The 25378-nt window shown below is 33.8% G+C and overlaps 1 protein-coding gene across 1 annotated transcript in view; it reads right to left on the minus strand.

The window, feature by feature from the left end:
- MYCBP2 (MYC binding protein 2) overlaps positions 1 to 25378 on the minus strand; it is a 292534-nt gene that overhangs the window by 107236 nt on the left and 159920 nt on the right. The window contains exons 47-52 of the mRNA XM_074192761.1: positions 18302 to 18517; positions 15230 to 15285; positions 12661 to 12776; positions 5831 to 5928; positions 4387 to 4503; positions 3541 to 3681 (exon numbers count right to left, since the gene is read on the minus strand). Of these exons, the coding sequence (XP_074048862.1) occupies positions 3541 to 3681; positions 4387 to 4503; positions 5831 to 5928; positions 12661 to 12776; positions 15230 to 15285; positions 18302 to 18517 (744 nt within the window). The remainder of the gene's footprint in view (positions 1 to 3540; positions 3682 to 4386; positions 4504 to 5830; positions 5929 to 12660; positions 12777 to 15229; positions 15286 to 18301; positions 18518 to 25378) is intronic.

Genomic DNA, 25378 nt, shown 5'->3' on the forward strand with positions numbered 1-25378 from the left:
TGCATCATGCTTATATTCTCAATTCTGGGAAGAAAGAGATTATGTTGAGCGGAGATACTCAAATATTTGAAAATGGTAATAATTAAATAAGTGATAGATTAATCAGTTTGGTTTTATACTTTAAAAATATTAACTCAGAATCTCTCATTGAACAAATTGGATCTAGTCAATTCTGTTATTAAAATAGCAATTAACTTATTAATACAACTCATATATTTAATTCTATTTCTGTATAATGCACTGGGCTAGGTGCTAGGAAAGTCATCAAGTAACACACACTTCCCCTAACAACCAAAGGAGTTAACAACCTAGTAATGATGACAAGGCATATTTATTTAATTCTAAAAATATAGTACTGCTACTTAGATATGTGTGTGTGTATATGCCTGAAAAAAAATTTACTGAACTGCATTTTTTCTTTAATTTTTGTGTTAAAATGTAAACCTACTGCTAAAATATCTGTAACTTGCTATTAAAAAGAAAGTTTACATCTGTCAGTATTTGTTAGCTACCTTCTATGCAGCAAGCACTGTGTAATTAGTAAAGGGGAGAAAGGGGTCTAAGGAATAAATGGAAACACATATGTGTGTCTGTGTAAGTGTGTCTGTGTGTGTGCATATGTATCTATGTGAATGTGATGATAAAGGAATTTCAAAATGGATGAAATTACCTGACACCTGAAACCTAGAACCCTTGGCGCATGTCTAATAGATCAGATGTTGCTTGGGCCACACCATTCAGCTGCTGACTTAACTTCTGCCCCCAATGCTCTGCATCTGGATGTTTTGCCTTTCCTCCATCATTCTGGCCACTCAGAGCTGTTAATCTGTCCACTTCATTCCCCCCTCTCTCACCCCCTCCCCCCATTTTCCAGAGAACAGAAACCTGGCATACACATAGTGAAAACAAAGGACAAACACTGAACTAAAATCTGCCATTGTGAAATTTCAGGACTGGATGGAACTTTAAAGATTATTTAATCCAGGACCTTAACAGATGGAGAGCTAGAGTCAGAGTCAGGAGGTGTCAAGTTCAAATCCTACTTCCGATATTTGCTGGTCAGATCACGTAATCTCATGTAACCAGAGTTATCACTTCTATATAATGGGGATTATAAAAGCATCTAACTCAAAGGATTTGGTCTGAGTAAAACACTTTGCCAACTTCAAAGCGCTTATACACAGGCTAGCTATTATTTAACAGAAAAAGGCCCCAGATAAAATTAGTGTTAATTCATCCTACAAGTAAAAAATTAGAATTTAAGTTAGACTGCTGTTATTTTTACCACATTACAATCAAGAATTTTGGTAAATATATGATCTGAATTTTTATTTTAATATTAATTTATTGCAATTTGATTAACAAGGCATGATTATACTATCGTGGCCTCTAAGAAGGGATTCTCTTATATTAAAAAGAAAGTTTCATGACAGCATCAAGGAAAAGAACCCAAATACTGTAAATTCTTAGCAAAAAATAATTTTTTTTACAATGCAGTTATTTAAAAAATTATTTTAAAAGTATTTGGTTTTAGAATGCAATATACCATGCCTTTTATGGTGGATTAATCAAGTTAATTTTATTTTTTTCTCAATAAAATAAAAATTTCTCATTAAAAGTGATAAATGGGTTTTCAGAAAATTTTATATTTCTTCAGTGAGGCAATTAGGTGGCACGGTGGATAGAGCACTGGTCTTGGAGTCAGAAGGACTAGAGTTCGAATTTGGTCTCAGACACTAACTAGCTGTGTGACCTTAGGCAAGTCATTTAGCCTTGATTGTCTGGTATCCAGGGCCATCTCCAGTCATTCTGATTCATATCTGGCCACTGGACCCTGATGGCTCTGGAGAAGAAAGTGAGGATGGTGACTTAGCACAGATCCTTTGTATGTCACAGTCTTCTTCAAGAACAAAGGACAAAAAACTATCATCAACATTATACTTATTCAGTGTTTTGAAGGAAATTTCTAGTACTTATGCAAGTACCCTTGCTGTGTAAATGATAATCTAGACAAGCTGCAGCACTGAGAGAAGTTAAGTGAAATGCCCATGGTCAATGGCAGGCCTTGAACTCAGGATACCTTGATTCCTAGACTATTTATTACTCATTACACAATCCTGCTTTGTAATTTTCAAGTTACTGTTGCCATATTAGCAAACGTATTCTTTTCAAGCAGATTTTATAAATTTTGTCCTTAATTTAGAGGAAACTAGGAAATATATTTAGAACCAATGTTTAAAACCTATCATTTAGATTCTAGTTGCCATTAGAATTTTTCCAGTGAATCAACAATTATCCTATCCAAAATTCTAGAGCTAATTAAAAAAGTAAAAACTGTCTAACACTGTAAAATAATTCCTACAATAGGTTTTTTCTTTTAATCATTAAACATTCATATTTTAATAGTCTATACATTTGCCGCTGTGAAACAAAATGATTTCAAACTTTGAAATCAAATTTTCAGCTACTATAACCTGGTATTACCCACAAGCAATCTGCCCTCTATTTCCAAATTTGCTAAATATTTTTCCTTTTTAAATTTTTAGGTGTAGACAAATGTCTGAGAGTGATAAAAAGAGATGATTTACTAGTGTAAAATTTCCTATTTCTTAATTACGTTTTCCATTCTGATGCTAATCCTAATATTAGATTCAAATTAAGAATATTTTTATATAATTTTCAGCAAAGTCCACAAAAACTCATTAGAAACATAACTGTGCTCTTAAAAACCTGTAACATTTTAATTCTATATGAACATTGTAGAGATAAGTAGAAAAAAGGATTAATCTGAAGCTTACCTAAATGCCCACTTAAAAAGTTTAATTTTAGCAATAAGTCACTTTCTCAAATTAAATTCTCAAAAAATTTCTCACAATTAAGAGAAGTTTGTGTTAGTTTCTTACTTAATTATCATATCAATGTTACTCAGTTTTTCATTGGTTTTCACTAAATTTATTCAAAGGCCACAAGTGTGATATTCAGGGAAGATGATTTTGCCAAAAACTATTTACATTATTCCAAGGATCTAGAATTTAGCTAAAATAAATGTATTAGCACCTACAACTAAAGCCAGGCTTGCATCTTTACTTTCTATAGTAGCAAGGAAATTCACTGTAAGACAATGATGCAGATTTACAAAAAACACAACGAGTTACAAACCACCAACATAAAAAATAAAAGTTTAATTTTGTGAGATTTCTCTTGGAAGTATAAATAATTTGCTTCTATAAATTATAATTTGAGGTTCAGTTCAAATAATGGAACAATGAAAAGGGAAAAAGAAGAATTAAATGGTTCTGTTTTGTCCTTTTCTCTTTTTCCTATAGATAAATGATGTGAGGTTTAAAGTACCTTAATCTTTCTACATTCCACCATCATTAGGGAGAAGTCCTCAAGAATTCAGGCATCTATAAAGTTATTAGTTATTAAATTAAATTGTGCTTTACCTCAGAACTGTAAAATTGTAGCCTTAATTAAAGAAAGCCCTGTAATGGGGACAGAGTGTACCTCTAACATTTTTCAAAGGCACCTTTTACTTACGTCAACAGGGACCAGAAGGCTCTTGCCAAGATGTTGGTTAAAAGAGAGGCACCAGGCTTCAGTGTAACCATTCATGTTAGGCACATACTTCTTTATAGTCTCATCATTCAGTCTCAGCCACACACCATCATCATTGTGAATCTATAGGAAACAAGCAACAAAACGAGCCATGCCCTCCTGTAACTGCAATGAGAGTAGCAAAGACTTAAAAAAGACTGGAAAGCAGGCAGACAATGATAGACGGAAATTAAGCAACTAGCTAATGGAAAAAGGAAAGACTGTAAGAATCCACAGCCATGGTGGAGTTGGGGATGAAGCAGCAAAGGATGCCCAAGCATGACGATAACTGATACAGTGGAGTTAGGAAAATAATTTCTACCAGCTGGTAAAAAGGTATCAAGACAGATTATTTGAGAATGAGAAGTTAGGTCTTTCCCAAAGGTGTGCATAGCAAGTGTTTTATTGTTTTGCTAAAAAATATTGTATGGAGTTCCAGCAATAGAATACACAACTTGGAAGAAATGCGACATTTCAATGACTGAAGAAAAATGGCACAACTTTTAAATGATTTCACTTTCTAAATTTATACCAATTATTTCATCGGCATAGAAGTAAGCTGTCAAAGTGCCCTTTACCTATTTAAATTATAGTCTCAGATATTTTCATAATGATAAAGAAAAATCATGTTTGTCAGACTGGGTAAACAAATATTACCCTGCCAAGTCCCTAAGTTTTTATTTACAATAGCTTTAAATCTATTACTCAAATAGAAAAATCAGAAAGCTTATTTTTTCATAGAAATTATGAAAACTCAAACTCACAAACAAAAATTTCCTTATAAATTACCTCGTCAATAAAAGTGATGGTTCCATTGACTTTTACGATGCCTATCTGTTCACTCTGAAGGGAAGGGTGGCTACGAATACGGAGCCCTGCACTGTCCTTGGCCACAAATTTTCGAACCTAAGAGAAACAAAGAAAGACAGTAATATAATAAACTTGTTACAAGAAAAAACAAACTGAATGGATGCTGAAAATGCTCCATTCCTGAGAAAATATCTGAAAAATATTTCTTACTTATTCCTCATTGTAATCAACACCTGCTTTCTGTTTTGTTTTGAAATCATACAAAAATATCTTTTGAAAATATCAGAATATTTTCTATCACACTAAAAATAATTCACACAAAGCTTGTTATAATTTTTATTTTATTTGCAGCTTTAAGAATGTCTAAAAAAGGGGAAGCAAGGTGGCACAGAGATAGAGCACTGGCCCTGGAGTCAGGAGAACCTGAGTTCAAATGTGGCCTCAGATACTTAATAATTACCTAGCTGTGTAACACCATTGCCTTAGAAAAAGTAAAACAAAAAACAAAGAATATCTAAAAAAGAAGAAGAAATTTATAATTTAGCTCTTTAGGTTAGTAGAGGTAGACCAAAATTGATATGGCAAATGGTTACTAGTTTTTCTGTATCTAAAAATGGAGATATAAGGAAATTGCTTCTTGAAATCTGACAATTTTATACATAATGAACAAAAATGAAGGTACTCTATTGGGTATTATTTAAATTTCAACTGAAAAATAGAAAAACAGAGCAGAAACTACTTTAGACTGTGCTAGAAGGTTTAACACTTGAAAAAATTTGGTAGCATTGCTGATTTGCTCAAAGATCTTCATGGTTGCTAATTGCTTATTTGTATAAGAACAAATTCCTTGGTTTTCCATTGAGACCTTTCAAATTCTGGCAGTACTTTCTTTCCCAGTCATATCTGATATTGCTTCACACTATTCTCTCCACCTTCCAGGCAAACTGGACTCATCACTGATATACCCCAGTATATTTTTGCTTTTATCATGATGCTTCATAGATACAGAGGGTATTCCACCTCCTCCTTCTTTATACTGCCAATAAACCACCAAACAGGTTGTAATCTATTATATTTGCACTTTACAGGACACTTTGTATCTTCCTAAGGCACTTTTGCACAGTTTTCTATTACAGTTATCTGGTATTCATTCATCTTATCTTCCTTTTAGACCATAAGCTCAATGAGGACACAGATTATTTGTTATCTAAGCCTTCTATATCTTCCAATAGCTAGCACACTACTCTGGAAAGAACAGTGGTTTAAGAAATATTTGCTGAGTTCTATTAAATAATAACAAAATGTTGTGCTACAGTAAGACTAGATACTTGTAACTTAGTCCTTTAGCTGTTTTTTAAAAGAAGCATTTTCTTTTACCATATGCTATGAAGTCATTCTGATTCTTATTAAACTCTAATCTAACCTTATTTGGTTGAGGTTCAGCCTTCGGTTTGATTAACTGAGTTCCAGGTGGGATCATGCCTTTTGGTGGATCTTTCACTTTCACTTCTAAGCCAGCATCTTTAACAAAAAGAAACAACAATGAAATTTTAACATTGAAGAAAAATATGTTAAAATGCATTTTTAATTTGTGATAATGATGGACAATGAACAAATATTTCAGATCCATACACAATTTTTGATATTTATTATTATGTTTCTGAATCTGACTGGGCAAGAGAATGATAAAAAGACAGAAATTGACATTAGTGGTGCTTTGAAAATGTTATTCACTGAAAAAGTTCTATAACTAGGAAATAAAATAAAATAAAATGACAATAACAAAATGTTAAATTAAAAACTTATTTAATAGAATGAAAGAATAAAAAAGTGGGAAGGGAGGCAATAACTCAATAGTCAATATCTAAGATTCCTTTGAAAACATCCTTGACGACTTGTCAGTGCTGCCTGTTTGAAAATATTCAGTGGGTCTGGATACACAAGAGTTTGTAGCTAGCCTTTATTAAATGTGGTAGCCAGAATATAGTAGTCAAGATGCGATCAGACCAGCACAGTATACAAGCTGATATCACCTCCCTTGTTCTGAGTACTATCACTCAGTTAATCAACACATATATGAAGTGCTTAATCCATATGAAGTACTATGTTATATGCTGAGGATACAAAGAAAAATGAAGCAGACCCTTTCATATTCCATCAGGGAAAACAATGTATCATCCAGATACAAAATAGATGAAAATTAAATATGAGCAATTTTGGTGGCAAGATACTAGCACCTAGAAGAGTCTAAGGAGGTGAGGAAGAGCCTCATTACAGGAGATGACATGGGAACTGACTTTTATTTAGTGGTTCTAAGAGGGGAAGATGGAAGGGAATACATCCAGGCATATGATGTTAAGAGATACAACACTTCTCTATTGGAAGAGGGTAAGAGGGCAAGAAAGACAGTTTGCTCCATGATATGAAGGGGAACGATGTGTCACAAGCTTAGAAAGATAGGCTGAAGCTAGCATGTGAAGGTCTTCTATGGATTAACAGTGAAACCTGCATTTTGTTCCAGAAATAATGGCTGTAACTAAGTCATACCTATGCTCTAGTTATGTTGCTTTGGTAGTGGTATGGAGCATGGACTGGAGAGGGGAGAGATTTCAAGCAGGGAGAAGTGATAAAGATTGGAACCGGACTGAGAGAAGGTGACATTTAAGAGATGTTGCAAAGATAGCAAGTACAATATACACTGACTAACTTGACATTTAGTGTGATGGAAAGTGAAGAGCCAAATATGTTTTCAAGACTGTGAACCTGGGTAACTAGAAGGATTGTGGTACCCTCTACAAGAACTGAAGAAGGCTGGGTTTCATGGGAAGAATAATGAATTCTGTTCCTATTTAGTTTGAGATGTCCACAGAACATCTGGTTCAAAATGTTCAATAGGGAATTGTTGTGGGATTAGAGTTCAGATGAGAGACTAGAAATGAATTTATATATTTGGCAGTCATCTGTAGAAATACTAATTGACTCTAGGGGAATTGATGAAGTAATCAAGTGGAAAGGTGTTAAAAGGAAATGAGAAGATAGCCCAAGACAGACAGTCATTTGGGTAAGAGAATCAAGAGAAAGTATAAAAATTCAGAGCAGCACCAGTACCTAGTCAACAATGTCAAATATTTCAAAGTGATCAAGAAAGATAAGCGCTGAGAGAAAGCCAATAGATTTAGCAATAGAGGATTGCTAACAATGGAAGGAGTCATTTAAAATTTAGTGATGAGGCTAGAGTGCACATTGCTTGAATCTGAGAAATGAGTGAGAAAAGATGAAAGAAAATGGTAATTCATAGACAAGCTGTTTCTAAGACTTTGATTTTCAGAGAAGAGTTAGTGGAACATTTGTGAAATGCTCTACTATGAGTCAAACCTGTGATAAGCATTGGAGATACAAATAGAAAAATCACTCCTTGACTGCACATCATAACTAGGTGAGTCAACACATAAGTTTGAGCTGCAAAGCAGAAGAGAAAGCTGAAGGTCCTTAGGTTAGAAAGAATCTTAGGGTCAAGAGAGAGTAGGGCAGAGACAGGGAAAGTGTTATGTGCTAGAGGATCTGAAGAGGAAGTAGCAAGCACAGAAAGATTGGTGGTCTCCCATCTGACAAAAAGGGGTCATGAAATATAGAGTAGAGAAGGAGCTCATGGTGAATGGCAATTATTCCTTTCAATGTTACTAGCACATCATTATTTCTTTTAGCCACTCTGCCATATTACTGACTTACACAGAATGAACTTACATTTCATATAGTTCCATAATAATTTCTATTATTACCCTTTTAATATCTATACTTGTTAGTTATTACATTTCTTAATCCAATACTGAAACTTTAAATTTCACAGAATGACAGACTCTAAGAGACAGAAGTTTCCAAGGTCACTTAAGTCAAACCATAAACTAAACAAAAATTTCTTCTAAAATATTTCCAAAAAAGACTACCCGACTTATGTTTGAAGATATTGCAATGATACAATGACCCATTATCTCCTGAGGCAATTCCTTCCATATTTGGATATCTCCAATTGTTAAGAAATTTCTCTTTTATATCATTTTTGTTCTTTACAACTTCCATCAATTGTGGGAAATACTAAATTATGTTCAAAAGTAAGAGGGTGAGGGGTGGCTAGGTGGCACAGTGAATAGAGCACTGGACCTGGAGTTAGGAATACCTGAGTTCAAATCCGGTCTCAGACACTTAATAATTACCTAGCGGTGTGGCCTTGGGCAAGCCACTTAACCCCATTGCCTTGCAAAAACTTTAAAAAAAATATGATATAGTGACAGAAAGGGAAGAAGGGGCACTGAACATTTGGCACTAAGCAAAATGTAGGAAGCGAAAAAAGAAGCTGCTTATTCTCCAGGAATGGGGATGTGGATGCAAATACACACACACACACACACACACACACACACACACACACACGCAGGTGAGACAACTAAGAATCAGAGGAATACAAAATGAGTTATGATAGTTTATAATCACTTGCTTAAAGGACCCTGAGGCTTTGCTACCTGGGAACAATAGTAAGGAGAACTGTTGTCTTCCTATGACATATCTAAGACATAATGGATAATCCCTCAAGTTTTGTCAAGTAGGATGACTGCTATCTATTTCTGTGCAAAAATGAAACTACATGAAGAGATGAGGAAAAAAAAGGGTAAAAACATTACTTGTACAAAAATATTTATAGCAGCCCTGTTTGTGGTGGCAAAGAATTGGAAATCCAGTAAATGTCCTTCAATAGGGGAATGGCTCAGCAAATTGTGGTATATGTATGTCATGGAGCACTATTGTTCTATTAGAAACCAGGAGGGAAGGGATTTCAGGGAAACCTGGAGGAATTTGCATGAACTGATGCTGAGTGAGATGAGCAGAACCAGAAAAACACTGTACACCCTAACAGCAACATGGGAGTGATGTTCAAACTTGAAAGACTTGCTCACTTCATCAGTGCAACAATCGGGAACCATTTTGGGCTGTCTGCAAAGGAGAGTGCCATCTGTATCCAGATAAGGAGCTGTGGAGTTTGAACAAAGTACAAGGACTATTCCCTTTAATTTAGAAAAAAAACAGATAGCTTATTGTCTGATCTTGTTACCTCTTAGACTTCTCTTTAAGGATATGATTTCTCTTTCATCACACCCAATTTGGATCAAGGTACAACATGGAAACAAAGTAAAGACTGACAGAGTGCATTCTGTGGAAGGGAGGGGGGAGGGAAGCAAGATTGGGGGAAAAATGTAAAACTCAAATAATATCTTTAAATGAAACTACAAAGCATTTCTAATGAATATGAAGACTTGACTGAGAAACTGAAGAATGTAAGAATAAAAAATTACAAGTGGTATTTTCATCATAGCAATCAAAGGGAAGAGCTTCAGAAAAGAAATGTGTATGTCAGAAGTGAACAGTTGTTTAAGAAGAAGGGATCTGAGAAGATTTGAATATCTGAACCAAGAAATGACAAGTTCTTAATTAAGAATGGAGTGTTCTAATAGTAATTGGCAAGAATATATTTGCCAGGACCCATGAAAATCTAATCAAGAAAGGTTTTTAAATATCAGGGGGGTATAAACTATAATATAATATAATATAGTTTTAATGTAAAAATAATAACAGTAGATACCCACAAGCTCAAAGGAGACCAAAAACCTAGATTAAATCCATGATTTCAGCAGTCTATACTGAAATGCACAAAGTAACAAGCAATTGAAGATTAGAGAGTTTAACAGAATTGACTTCATAAATTATCACTAAAATAGGGTGAGATAAGGACCACAGAAAATGGCCCAGAAAGGGTACATAACTTTAATTCAAATGAAACAGTACAATTGCAAAATGGAAAGTAGAGGAACACTATATATATGTGTATGTGTGTGTATGATTTGTTTAAAAGTTTTATTCTTTTTGTTTTTACATCAGTCATTTCTGGATATATTCTTTTATTCTCAATTCTGTCAAAAGGGAAAAATACTTTAAGCACAGTTATAAATGCTATAATTTATTAAATAAAATGTGGTAACAAGAATTCTATGTAATATGTACTAAAATTATAGGTTACTGAATAAAAGAATTATTATTTTTCTGGTTCTAGAACTACGTTTTATTTTAAGAAAGCTAAAATAAAAGAGTTTTTTAGCTGCCATATCAAGGCGCTAATTAATATTGGGTTTAAAAACTCTAAAAGCTTTAGATTTTTTTTTCACAGAGCTGTTACCTATTTATGCTTCCTCTACACTGAATTTAAGATGATTTTCAGAAATCCTAACTTTATAGTTATCCCTACTAAATTTCATCTTATTTGATAATGACTTCTCATTCTAACCTGTCAGCAGTCTCCCAGTTTGTCATTTGTTCTACAAGTCTGTAGCAATGACACAAAAAAGGAGGAGCTGCTGATTAACTCTTTTTGTTTAAACAGACCTTGGTAACAAACATTTAGAAAACACACAGATAAAAATGACAGTTCCTGCCATTAGGTATCTTACATTATATTGCAAAATGATCTATCAAAGACAGAAATAGCTTCACAAAGATTTTTAGATACTAAGTAACAACCTGAGATCATATTTAATCAGTCAAGATCAGGCTGAAGTATAGCATAAAAGTGTATTGGTCATTAATTTCTTTTGTAGCCAAGACAGGTCCCAGACCAATGACAAATAGTCAACTTGAGTGTATGGATGCCCTCCCCCCCCACCAATCTAAAAGCAAATAAGGATTACTTTTTAGCTAACAATAGCTATAAACATTTATTACAGCACTTTAAAGTTTGAAAAGTAATATCCTCACAATTATACTATAAGGTTCTATTATTATCCCCATATCATTGATGAGCAAACTCAGAAGCTAAGTCACCCAGGGACATACAACTAAGTACGTTAAGGCAGGATCCAGACTCAGGTCTTTCTGACATCAAGTCTAGCACTTGACCTATTTATTATGCTAATTAGTTGCCTTTAGGATGATATATGAATGCACTAAACCCAGAGAAGTAATCACTTCAAAGTTATTTTAGATGCATTTGATACTACTCTTAACTGTAATTAGGTCTCTATATGGTACATCAAATTGCCTTTTAAATTCACATTGTGTCATTCCCAAATTCATAAAAGGGTCAAAGACTACGAAAAGACCATTTTCAAGAGAAGAAATCAAAGCCATCAATAGTCACATAAAAAAATGCTCTAAAATCACTACTGATTAAAGAAATGTAAATTAAAACAAATCTGAGGTACCATCTCCTACCTATCAAATTAGCTAACAAGATAAAAAAAGTAAATTACAAATGCTGGAGATGTGGAGAAACTGAGACACTAAATTACTGCCAGTAAAGTTGTAAACTGACCCAACTATTTCATTCTGAGAAAAATTTAAAACTCTGCCTAAAGAGCTATAAAATTGTGCATACTCTTTGGCCCAGCAATACCACTATAAGGACTATACTACAAGGAGACCAAGGAGACCAAGGAAAAGAAAAAAGACCCATGTGTACAAAAAGTAATAGCAAATATTTTTGTGATGAAAAGAACTGGAAACTAAAAAGATGTCCACAAATTAGGGAATGACTGAACAAGCTGTAGAATGTGAATGAGATACCACTATAGTATAAGAAATAAATAATGAGAAGAACTAGAAGAATACTACACAGTTACAGCAATTTAGTAAAGATAATCAACTGTGAAAAACTTAGTTCCTCTGATCAAAAAAATGATCAGAGACAATTCCAAAGGACCCATGATGAAAACTCCTATCAGAAAGAAATGATAAACACTGAGTGCAGATTAAAGTAAACTTTTTTCACTTAATTTATCCTGGGTTTTTTGGTTGGTTGTGTGTGTGTGTGTGTGTGTGTGTGTGTGTGTGTGTTTGTGTTCTTTTAAAACACAACTAATATGGAAACGTTTTAAATAAAGCTTGTCTTCTCAGAGGTGGTAGGGGAGGAGAGAGGGAGAGAATTTAACTCAAAATGTAAAAAAAGAATGCTAATTTTTAAAATTTGGAAATACTTAATGAAATAAAAATATTAGAAATAAATTTATATTGAAAAAACAAACTACTCAAGAGTTTTCACCTTTTACTATTGGCTATTTGTGCTTATGAAACAAATATACAGCATAATACCTAAAGCAATATCTTTTCAAAATAAGTATTTGAATAAAATTATTATACCTTTACTCTGACTTGAAGATATAAGTCACACTCAAAATAGCCTCCCTACTTAGGGAAAAAAAAAGGGCCAAATACCTATTTCAATACTGTCAATAGTAACATGGATAGTATAGAGTCCAATGGCCCCAGGAGTCCAGTTTGCACAGTAAGTTCCATCATTGTTGACTCTGATCAACATATTTTCACTTGGTCTGAAAAGAAACAAAAGAAACAATGTAACAACCTAACTTTATTAGCTGTCTTAAAAATCAAATATTTAATATTCTCCATTTGGTTCATGCTTTTAAATTCAACTAGCCTTCAATCTTTATTTCCACTTCATCTTAACAGAAACTAAAATATTTCTTCTCAGCTTCTTATAATTCAACTGAATAATGGGTGTATATTAGCTATAAATGGGTAAATTCTCCCTACCTCATATTATTGGTTATATAACCACTGAAGTTGAAATACTCTATTTAGCTTTGTATTTATGTATTTAAAAATTGTATCTATGTATTTTAAAATTGTTTCTTCAATTCATTATGATGAGATTCTAAAATCTAATAAAGTTTTGTGATCTACTATAATATACCTCCCTCACTTTCCACTCACTTTTCAAACCATTGTATTCTGAATTCCAAAAGAGATTCAAATGAATCTATTCTCTTCAAGGTTCCTAATGCTTTCTCAAGTGCTAGATCTGGTTTTTTCACAATCCCTAACCACTTGACCATCCTCAGCAACTAGGTAATTTTTGTTTGTTCTCCATCACCTTATATTACTGCTCTCTACTGGTTCTTCCTCCCTGTCTGACAGTAAGTTTTTACTGGATCTTATCTATAACCTACTCCTTGACTACTGGTGAACTTCAAGAATCTTCATCTCATTTCTCTCCTCTCAGTATTTTAAATTCGACATGTGCAAACTGGAACTCATTTCATTACTCCTTAAACCTATTCCTCTTCTAAACTTACCTTTTCTATTGAAGATAATCATTGTTCCAGTAACTAAGGTTCACAACAGTCATCCTTAGCTTTTTTCTTTTAATCACTGCTAGTATTCAATCAGTAGTCAAATCTTACTGGTTCTATATCCAAACCCTTCTCTCCATTAACATAGCCCTTCACAAGTTTTCATTATCTCTCCCTAAGATTGACCTTGGACAAGTCACTGAACCCCATTGCCTTGCAAAAAAAAAAAACTCTCACCCAAGATTATTACAATGGCCTCTAAATTGGTTTTCCTACTTCAGACTTCTCCCCTCTCCAAGGCACCTTTCAGAAACTCAAATACCAAAATAATTTTCCTAGAGCATGCTTAACTGCCTATAATACAGCTGTACTCAAAAATCTTGAGCAGATCTTTATTAATTCTAGAAGGGAACACAACAAAACTTCTTCAACTAGGCACTGAAAGGCTTCTACATTCTAGCTCAAATTTACATTGTTTCATAATATGGTTCACATATTTTCCAGTCATACTTAACTATCTTTTCTCCAAAACCAGCATTAACTTTTTACCACTTTCTCATTCATAGATTATAACCAAAATCTGGAATGTATTCCTTTATCACCCTGACCTCTTAGAATCCCTAGTTTTTTTAAGGCATAGCTCAGGTATCATACTTTCTATGCAATGCCATTCCAGATCTTCATTTCATCCATAAAGCCTTTTGAACTTGTCTTATCCCAAGTAGAAATTTAAGTTTTTCATGGACAGGAGCCTTTCTGTCTTTATATCTGCAGAGCCTAGCATAGTGTTTACACAGAGTATATGCTTAATAAATATTTGCTAAATTCAACTTAGTCATTAAAATATATCTGCAACAGAGAGGGAGCAAATTTTGACAATTAGAATACATTTAGGGTCATTTAAAACAATATAAAATATAGTAAATTTTTACATGATCAAAGCAGAATTTTGCTTTATTTTTTTTTTTTGATGAGACAAAATGTCTATAGGTAGAATGAGATGCACACAGGAAGTATCTTACTACATAGGTAGTAAGCTTTATTGGTTTTATTGTAGAAAATTCACAAATGTATATTATGAATCTGTTCATTGCTTCTTCTCTTGTCAGCAATGTTCTCCTAATCTAATTGCTGTCTTTGTGGTCTAGAATATGGACTAAAAAATTTGTTTCCTCTATCTTTTTGTTTTAACCACCCACTGGGAATAACATCTGTACTAATACCTCACATCATCTATCTCTTTCCTTACTTTATCAATGGTAACTATGGTAATGGAATTGTTAAATATCAGTTTTATCTAGGATATGTTACTATATCTTTTTCTTTACCATCATCTTTACTAGGTGACTTCTCCAGGAACAATTTACACTTAAATATTATATTTTGATTGTCTCAGACCTCACTTTAGCATTCACTTGTGGCTCTCCTCCTCTTCTTCCTATGCCACAAAATTAGCTTTCAATCTTCCATTTTAGCATAGTTGATGCCATGCACACACACACACACACACACACACACACACACGTATATGTTCAACTGTAAGCTCTTAGAGATTGAGATCCTGATATCTCTTTCCTTTGTCCTTCAGATCACCAAATACAGTGTTTTATATTTGCATTTTCAAAAAGGAATTAACAGAAATGAAAGTAATTGGTGGAGTGAGGAAACTAATTTTGACATGCTAACCTTACCTTTTAGGTGTTGGTGAAGCAAAACGCAACTCTTCAAAAGAATAATTTTCATAAACCTAAGCAGATTAAAAAAAACTTTTAAATCATTACAAATTTCCTTTAATAGTTATCATTCTTCAAGGACCAGTACAATTCCCATCGGATAACTTCTCCTACATTATCTGACATGAAATATTTTCCTTCTCTCAAGTACTTGCTATGTTACAGTCAATTATCTTATAAGTCACAGCCTGAATGCTCACCATATTTATCAGACTTGCCTGAGATATTGGTTAGGCTGAAAATCAAATCACTCATTGAAGATTTTCAAAACAATGTCATAGGTTCTAGGATTACTCCAAATTCCAAAAATACTACGAGTGATGGAAAAACATGAAGTATCTACAGACTTCTGGTTTTGTGGATGACGAATTTTTTAGATACTTTTGCTTTGTCATTACTATACAGTCATTTCACATAGAAGGAAAACAAGAACTTGAAATCTTGGGGCTGTCATTAGGTGAATGTCACAAATAATCCAAGTGAAATAGAGATTCCTTAAGGAATTTTTTCCCTTGAAAATTTACACAAATGTGACACCACTATAATAAAAAAAATAACTTTGATTTCATTGTGTATTCTCAATAACAGGAGCATAATTTTGTATTTTTCTTCTGTGTTCTTTTTGTCTTTTGTTTAAATACTTTCAAATATCTGTGACACAGATAATATTATCTTCATTCCTTAAAAAGTAGTCACCATGAGCTACTAGAGTTAAAAAATTCACTAGCTGGATTCTAACTTCTTAGTAATACTGAGCCTCTCCAAATTCTGACTGGCTAGTTTCAGATGACAATCTGTCAATATATGAGGCCTTTCCAGCTAAGGAGGTACGGTGAGAAATTTTACACTGGTGGCACAGCATTTGAATTTGAAAACTTAGGCTCACTTCCCTACTATGAAATGAATCAGAGTAGGACTTCAGTAGAATATATTTGTTCTTTTAAAATAGGGGTGGGGAATGTCTAGTCAGTGACAAAATCCTTTGGTCTGGTGCTGCCATGGCAACCACAGGTGGGACTTGAAATTCAAAAAAAAAAAATCTAGGAGATTTTAGGGGTGAATTAATTAAATGCTTGTCCAAATATAACAGACTAATTTTCAAGTTGATAATTTTGTATAGCCTGTGAATGATAATGATTAAATGTATAAATAATTCTTGGCAGAATAAAGGTTCCCCATCCCTGTTATAGAAGATTAAAATTATATCAGCTAATTGCCAAGTATTTATTAAGTGCCAATTCTGTGCTGTTTTGTGGATAAAAAGGCAAAAGTGAAATAGTCCCTGCCTAAAAAGAGAGACCACTGCCTAAATGTATAAATCTCTAAGGATTTATAGATTATCTATAAAAAGAACACTAGGTGGTTTTGGATAAGGCACTAGCAGCCAGGGGCAGGAAAAAAGGTAAAAGATTGAAAGTAAAAAGAATGATATGAGTTGTATCTTGAAGGAAACCAGTGATTCTATGGGGTGAAGTTGAAAAATTAGCACGCTGCAGAAATGAAGGAGCATGGAGACAGGCTCTGAGGGTGAGGAACAGCAATAGGGTCATGATGGCTGATGGTGAGGAGGCACGTGTAAAAAAGATGGAAAGGACATGGAGGAGCTTTCATTCTATTATAGAGTCAACAGGAAACCATTAAAGTTTGATGAATAGTGGGATGATATGATCAGATGAGGAGACTGGCAGTGACAAAACTAGTAGAGAGGCAGAAAGAGGAGGCAAGGCAGGAGAATGACAGCAGAGGTGATCTGTGGGGTAAAAGGGGTGAGAGGAGAAGGGACTGAAGAGAGGAGGGCAAGAGGTCCCATCCAAGGAGCACCCACTGGGGTCAGGCATCTGTCTTATTTGATCCTCACAACAACCCCTGTGAGACTTGGTTAGATTAGAGGTTAGACTTGGCAAGAAGGCCTGCCTATTTATCACAGAGTGGAGTAAATTAGGAAACAATGCAGGGTGATATGAAATGAGAAGAATGGGGAAAAAGGGAACTTGTGGCAAATAGCCAGTTTTTGGTTGTTCAACTGAGAGGACAGGAGGGAAAGGCGTTATGGGAGACACTGAGAAAAAAAGGTCTGAAGAGTCTTTGTGGAGAGTAGATAAAAGACTCAGGGAAAAATAAAAGGATTGCCTTACTGCTAAGGGCCCAGGTGAGATAATTGAAATTTGTAGATCAGTCAATAGGGATGATATATCTGGCTCTATTCAGTAGCATGAAGTGCATAGGCGGCAAATAATCTAGGATTTAGGTCTTGTAAATTGTAGTTTAAATAAGTTTGAAAGAAGTCAAGGATAAGGAAAAATGAAAGATACTAGATTGTGATAGGATAAAGGAATTTCAGATTTCTTGATCATGGAACAGGAACATTTGTGAGCAATGGCAAAATGTAGGATATTATCATACCTCTGTGTAGTAAAGTTTAGGTGGAAGAGAAGTTCATATGAGCTCGGCCTGAACAACTTAAAGGTAAGGGTATTCAGAGAAATAGTCTCATATTAAAGCCTTAATGAAGGCATGAGGTAAAGTCGAAAGGGAGATTAGGCAATGAGCTCATTGTGAAAGGAGGGAAAATGTCCTGACACTAGTATCTGGAATGGCTGATGAATTTGGATAGAGAAAACCTCAAAAACACAATTTGAGTGATAATGGTAGAGAAAGGGTCTAAGAGATAGCAATGAAAAGCAGGGAGGGTTCTAATCCTTCCACTGGGACCAATGACAGAAGGTACAGAAAGAAAGGACAAGGATTTTGTCATTCAAGGAGATCCAGCTACAGTGAGAAGCAGAAGATGGAAGAATTACAGAAAAGGTTCTAAATGAAAGGAGATTTGTTAATTTCAGAAATCCCAGTGGAAATGGCTGGCAGATGAAGCAGTACAGAGGAAGGGTAGGTAGGGCAGAAATGTTGTAAATGACAAAACAGTTATCAGGGATTATGAAATGGAGGCAATTCTTTGGTAGTCATGGATTCAAGACCACAGAAACCAGAAGAGAAAAGGGAGTGGGAATTTGCCAAATTAAAATCAATTACCTTCATCATCGTAATGGCTATATAACGAGCTTCCTTCACAATCATTGGTTCATAAGAAGCATCAAGTTTTGGTGATGCAAGCCCCCCAAATGTCATATCAGGGTTCATGGATGTAGCTGGTGTTGAAGGACTGCCAGGAATCCTTTGAAGCTTCTTTACTTGTTCTTGTTGCAAAGAGGTTTTTTTCTGAGAAACAGGAACAGCCTTCACTTCCACCTACCACAATAAAGTACAATTAATTTCATAAATGGAAATATGAAATGACTATTCTGTAATCATAAATTAAGCATCAAATTATATAGAAATCTTACAATAATATGTTCTACAGTACAGCTAATGCACCTTAGACACCCGTTTCAGAGAGAATTATAGGAAAGGTCTCATTATAACATTATTTTAATTATTTCACCTACATTGTGGTTTCACTACATGGACCATGTTCAAATACTGAGATTCCTATGTAACTAGAAAAATTAATTGAACATTTAATGTGATCAAATAAAGTTAATTCATTTGTAATAAAGAAGTACTAAGGAAAAATACCAAGTATCATATGAATGAAAGGATGTGTTAACTGTGGAAAGAGCACTGGATTTGGAATCTGAGACCTGAGTTTGAGACCTAGAGTGGTCATTTAAATGGTTGAGGTCTTTGGTCTTGAGAAAAATCACCAATTTCTCTAAGTCTTTCAATCTTCACAATGCAGATAATATCCTATAAAGCTGTTTCGAGGAAAATGTTCTTTATACTTCCAGTGTTATATAAATGTGAGCTATTTATAAAATAAAGGAGCTGAACTTGATAATATCTTTAAAATCTGTTTTTTTCTCCCTTGAACTTAAATGTCAAAGAAAACAAGCAATTTCTGAAACAGTAGGACAGAAAAAGAGGTTTGTGCATGTAATCAGAAATCTTTCTCTACAGAACTTGCTTTTTCTTTTATGTTTGTGATCAATTCAACAGTTATTTTTCAAAGCTGTCCAGTTAGTCTGTATTTTCTTCTGGACTTCCTTCTGTTTTCTTCTCTGCATTTGAAAAGAAAATGGATGGGGGTGGGTCAGTAAATTGGCTATTGCCATAAGGAATGAATTGATTCACTCTTCAAGAGGCTAAAGGGAATACTCAGTAATGAATGACTCCTAGAAGGAAAATGAGTAACTAATGGTTTGTGGAGAAACAGAGAAAATTTCATTTTGTAAAGTAAGATATTTATGTATTAAACTGAACTTCCAAATCAAATACACTTTATAATTAAAGACGCATCATTACATAAAGTTTGTTTCCTATACATAAATAAAAATTCTTCTACTGTACCAAGTTTGTACTTAGGAGGAGATTCTTATAGTAATGAACTTTTTAATGTTTCCTCATATCTATCTGTACAGTAGACTACTTTAACAGAGGCTTTTTGCATTCTTGTTATTAATTCCTAAAACTAACTTGAGATTCATCATTTGTTACTATTTTCATACATCATTACAAAGTGGGCATTTTGCTCCTAAATGATAGTTGACTCTAATGGCCCACTGGCAGATATATGAAAATAGCAATGTTACTTGCTAAATACATGAAACCCTTTTAAAAGCCTGAAGGACCCAAATTGAATTTATAAATAATATTACTTCATTTTACTGATTTTTAAAAATAATTATCAGCAATGAAATATATCAATTAATAGTTTTGAGGATATGTGTGTGTGTGTGTGTGTGTTGTATTGGAATTTTTTTCAGAAAGGAGCATTTTATTCTTCTGCAGATTAGCATCTTATAACTATTAAAGGCTTTGATTACTAGTTAGATCACATCTAGATGCTTTGAAGCTTATCTTTAGTACTATTTTGTTTGGAGATTTGAGTATTTCCCGATGTCATGAGTACTGGTTCTTTTAAAACTGTTCATACTGATCCTCTGTTTGCTTTAATGTTATCTTCAGTTTTATGTTATCTGCACCCAAGACTTGATGTAAATATTGTTTTTGTAAAGATGTCAGATTCTATAAAAATGCAATTAATAATTAAATCTATTTTATCTTAGGAAAAAATTCCTTATCTTTCACACCCTCTCTTCTCTTCTCCTTACCTTCCTCTCCTCCTTTCTGTATGACCTTAATGTTACCCCTCCCACCCAATTCATAAACAAAATCTGTATAACATATAATCAAAAAGAATTCTGATATTTGCTGTGCTCCAAAACGTGTTTCATTTTGTCCATTATCCTTCTTGCCAGGATATGTGTAATAGGATTTATCATCAGTCCTCTGGAATTGTGATTGGTCAGTATGCTGATCTGAATTTTAGGGTCTTTTGAAATTCTTTTTCTTTACAATTAATTGTTATTGCATAAATCTTCCTCTTGGATGTAAGTATAAAACCATATACATTTTCTTAGGTTTCTCTATGACCATTCTCAATTTTTATGGTGTAATGATATTCCATCATATTCGTATACCATAATTTGTCTGTATTCCTCAATTTACATGATTGAAGTCCTTGGACTTGAGAAAATCACCAATTTCTCTGAGTTTTTCAATCTGCTCCTATACTTTGACCTAGGGGTGGGATTCAATAAATTAACAACTCATTCTCTGCTTTAATGACTATTTTAAGTATACAAAAAGACATACTGAAAGGTAGTTTAATAATCTTAATGGCAGTGAAAGCAGCCATGTGATCACAGCAGGAATATATGCAGAATCAACATTTTTACAACACTTTTTTTTTCCTTCCATGGCTTTCAAAAATGGACAATAAGATAACCCTTGAAATCGATATTTCTATTGTGTTCCAGCTTCCTATTGATTTCACCATTCAGGAAACACCAAAGCACTCATAATATAACACAAAGTGGAAACAAATGACAGCTTGTACTCCCTGGTTGTTTGGAACTATTCCTCTTTACGATATATGTTTGTTTACTGAAGTAAAAAAAAAAAAAAACCAAGGGAATTTAAATAAAGTATTTCATCAAAGGTTTAATGAGTTTTGAGAAATTAATAAGCATATTATAAGCATAGTTTCATCAATTTTTTTTCATCTATGGTTATAATGAATATTACTATGGGTGCTTAGAAAATGGGCAAGGAATGTAAACTTGTGATTTCCACTTTAGGCAGCTGCCTAATGCCCTTGCAGAGAACCCTAATTACAAGAGCCCTTTAAATGACCGGTTCCCTGAACTCAACATAAAATTAGGTCTGGTTCTGCTGAACTGGTGTGAACCAGGTGAATCCCACCATTGCTTTGATTTAATATTTATATGAGAAAAGGTTCTTATTTTCATAAATTTAAATCAAATACTTGCATATTTTGGATACAAGATCTTTATCAAAAAGCTTTCTGCAAAGTTTTATTTCCCTCCATTTATTTCTCTTCTAAACTCAATTGCAGGTCTCATTTGTGCAGCAAAAAAATTAATTTTATGTTCATGCTGTCTTCTGTTATCTTCTTATGCCATGTTTAGTCTGGTGCTCTTCCTTTATCTATTAATTGGAAAAGAGATTTTCTTCTTTTCTAACAAGTTTATGATTTAACCTTTTAAATTTAAGCACTATATCCATCTGATATATAATATGTAGTTTTGGTCTAAACTTAATCTTCAGTTTTTCTCAAGCTTTTTTTTTCAGATAGTGAGTTTATGAAAAAATAAAACAAAAACTCCAAAAAAAATCAAAACCCAAACTATTTTATAATTTTCATTTGATTCTATATGTTGTGAACCTTAACAACAATGATCAATCTGTTTTTCAACCAGTACCATACGATTTTGATGATTTTTAATTTTGATGATTCTTGGTTCTTAGTTTGAGATATGGTATTACTAGCCCCTCCCTCTTTTTCTTTTGATCCTCTAGATGAACTGTTGTTATTTTCTGGCTCTGAAAATTAATTCTTTGGTAGATTAATTGGTATGGGTTTAAATAAGTAAATTAATTTGGCATTATGGAATTATATTAGAATGGACAACCAATGATATATATATATTTTCTCCAATTTCTCTCAATATTATAGTGAACTCTCTCAAATATTTTGAATTTGTTTGTGACCCCTTTTATGTCTCAAACAAAACAAGATCAATTTTTGTAAAGATGCTATATACATCTGAGAAATATGTAAACTCCTTTCTGTTCCCTTTTAATTACTGCTAGAGATCTATTAAGTCTAACGTTTCTAAATTTTTTCCTTCAAATACTTAGTTTGAAAGTGAATTATTTCAATCCTCTCATTCTATAAAGGAACTGGTGATGACAGAGAAGCATACTCAATCAGTGATACATAATTAAAGCTATCTTTTTCTGTCTCACTGTATCTCTCCTTTTCATCTTGTCCCATCCTAGACCCTAAGTTTTTATTCATTTTTTTCCTTTCCTTTTAATTGCTCTATCATAGTTCACTTTCTATAACCAAAGTTTGTCCATTTGTCTGGCTGTGTGTGATAGCTGCTCTATCTTAAATCTAAACCCTCCTTCTTAATGTCCCCTATCTTCTCACATTGTCTTCTCCTATCTTTCTATCAAGTGTAATTCATTTGTATGTTAAATTCTGTGTGTATGCGTGCATTTATGTGTATGTGTGTGCATGCATGTATGTGTGTTTTCAATTTTTCTTTTTTTTCCTAGTTCAGGTTAAAGTTCATGGAATACTGATTTCTCCACTCTTTCCTGCATGCAGGTATACTCTTCATCTCATAATGCTCCTAAGTAAATTCTCTCACTTTTCCTCTCCTTTTCTCTTCAGTATACATCCTCTTCCTCATTTATTTCTGTTTTCAACTAAGATCCCCAAAATGGAATAAAATTATCCTCAGGTCCTACATTTACCTTGTATAACTCTTTCTAGGATCCCTGAAGACATTAGGCTGTAAACATTGGGGTCTAAAAGTATACTTGTTTCCCTCCCTGACTTAGAATACAAATAAACCATCATCATATAAGTGCCTTCCATTTAATCAAATTTTTTTTGATAATCAAATTATTTTTTGATCTCTATTCACTTTGCATTTTTATTTCAAAGTTTCTATTCAGCTTTGGTCTTTTCATGAGGAATTCTTAGAAATCCAATTATTTTAATCAAAGTTTTGTTGGATAGATAATATTTAGCTATAAGCTTTTATCTTTGCATTTTGAAATACGACAATCCAGGATCAGCAGCAGTTGTCAAAGACTATGGGTCCCTGGAAATGAACTCTTTCTGTTTGGTTTATCAGGAACTCTGTTTTTCCTATGTTTATTTTTCCTGGAATTTTAGTATATTTTGGATATTTTCATTTATAATTCCTTGAAATATGATATCCAGTTTTCTCTTTCATCATGATTTTCAGATGGTCCATTAATTTTTTTGTTTTAGGGTTTTTTTTTTTGCAAGGCAGTGGGGTTAAGTGGCTTGCCCAAGGTCACACAACTAAGTAATTATTAAGTGTCTGAAGCCGGATTTGAACTCAGGTACTCCTGACTCAAGGGCCGGTGCTCTATTTTCTGTACCACCTAGCTGCCCTGGTCCATTGATTCTTATAGGATATATCCTTGACCTATTTTCTGGGTCAATTAATTCTGATGCCTTAAATTTTTACATTTTCTTCTATTTCCTTCCCCTTAACCGGAACTCACACACACACACACACACACACACACACACACACACACACACTCTGAAGCTAGATGTTACAACTAATAAAAGTGCTGGAATTGGGAGTCAGGAACACCTGAGTTCAAATCTCATCTGTGATAATTACTAGCTGTGTGATCAGAATTAGTTTCCTCATATGTAAAATAGAGATAGTAAAGCATATTCTTCACAGAGTATTTTTGAGAATCAAATGAGATAACATATATAGTACTTTACACACCTTAAAGTACTATATAATTATTATCTTGTTATATTGTTCTATTATGTTACATGCTAATATTTTCCATTTCATGGAGTCATTACTTTCTGTTTGGTCCATTCTAATTTCCATGGATCCTCTTCCTGGATAAGATTAATGACCTATTAGAATCTGTGGTATTAGAAAACATACTGGTGTGGAGAAAGTAGTTGAGTTCTTTTCCATGAAAGCTTAAGACATCAGAACCATGAATATCAGAACAAAGACAGAACAAGAAGTCCAATTAAAGACTAGAATATAATTTTTTAGCCCAAGATTATGAATTCAGCCTAGACAATTCACTCAAGAGACCTGTTTTTAAAAACAAGTCTAGGGGGCAGCTAGGTGGCACAGTGGATAGAACACTGGCCCTGGAGTCAAGAGAACCTAAATTCAAATCCAGCCTCAGACATTTAATAATTGCCTAGCTGTGTGATCTTGGGGAAGTCACTTAATCCTATTGCTTTAAATAAATAAAAAGTAGGGTCAGCACTATATTGCTGACCCCAGAGCAAGATCTCAGAGTCAAGAGTGTAGTACAACAGGGATTGGTATACAGTAATGTCACTTGTTTTGGAGCAGGATTTGAGGTTCAAAACAAGGGGTAGAGCTGCATCTGTATTCGTCTGATCCAAGAGTTGAATGCTAGATTCAGCCTGCTGACTGGTATAAATATGGGGTAAGCTGGTAACTACTTCTCTGACTCCACAACTGGATAAAGAATTATGGCCACAGGGTATGACCAAGGCAGGGACTGTGGACCAGTGGGTAGCAAATATAGTTTTTTGTTCTTTTGAAGTTATAATGGTCTTCAAGCCACTATGATAAAGCAATTAAAAGGAAAAGAAAAAATGAATAAAAACTTATGGTCTAGGATAGGACAAGAGGAAAAGGAGAGATACAGTGAAGCAGAATTGGGTCAGCAACTATTTGCTGGAAAATCAATTAAGGATAAGTTTGTAGTTGCATTATCCAGATCCAAACTTATCCAAGTGAGCCAGTCCAGTACATATCCTCAATTATATTTTTGGAACTGATAAATGTTTGTAGATCCCTGGCCTAAGCTGTCCCTGAAATCTTTGAAGAACACAGCACTCAATACTCAGAGAACATAGCAACAGAATCCCAGATAATAGAGACTCAAGAATGTATTAAGTCCTAACATTCCATTCAGAAGTGAGAAAAGCCTGGCAAAGTTCTAATTCAGGAAATAAGCCTG

The sequence above is a fragment of the Macrotis lagotis genome, chromosome 6 (genome assembly GCF_037893015.1).
Source record: "Macrotis lagotis isolate mMagLag1 chromosome 6, bilby.v1.9.chrom.fasta, whole genome shotgun sequence".
Lineage (NCBI taxonomy): Eukaryota > Metazoa > Chordata > Mammalia > Peramelemorphia > Peramelidae > Macrotis > Macrotis lagotis.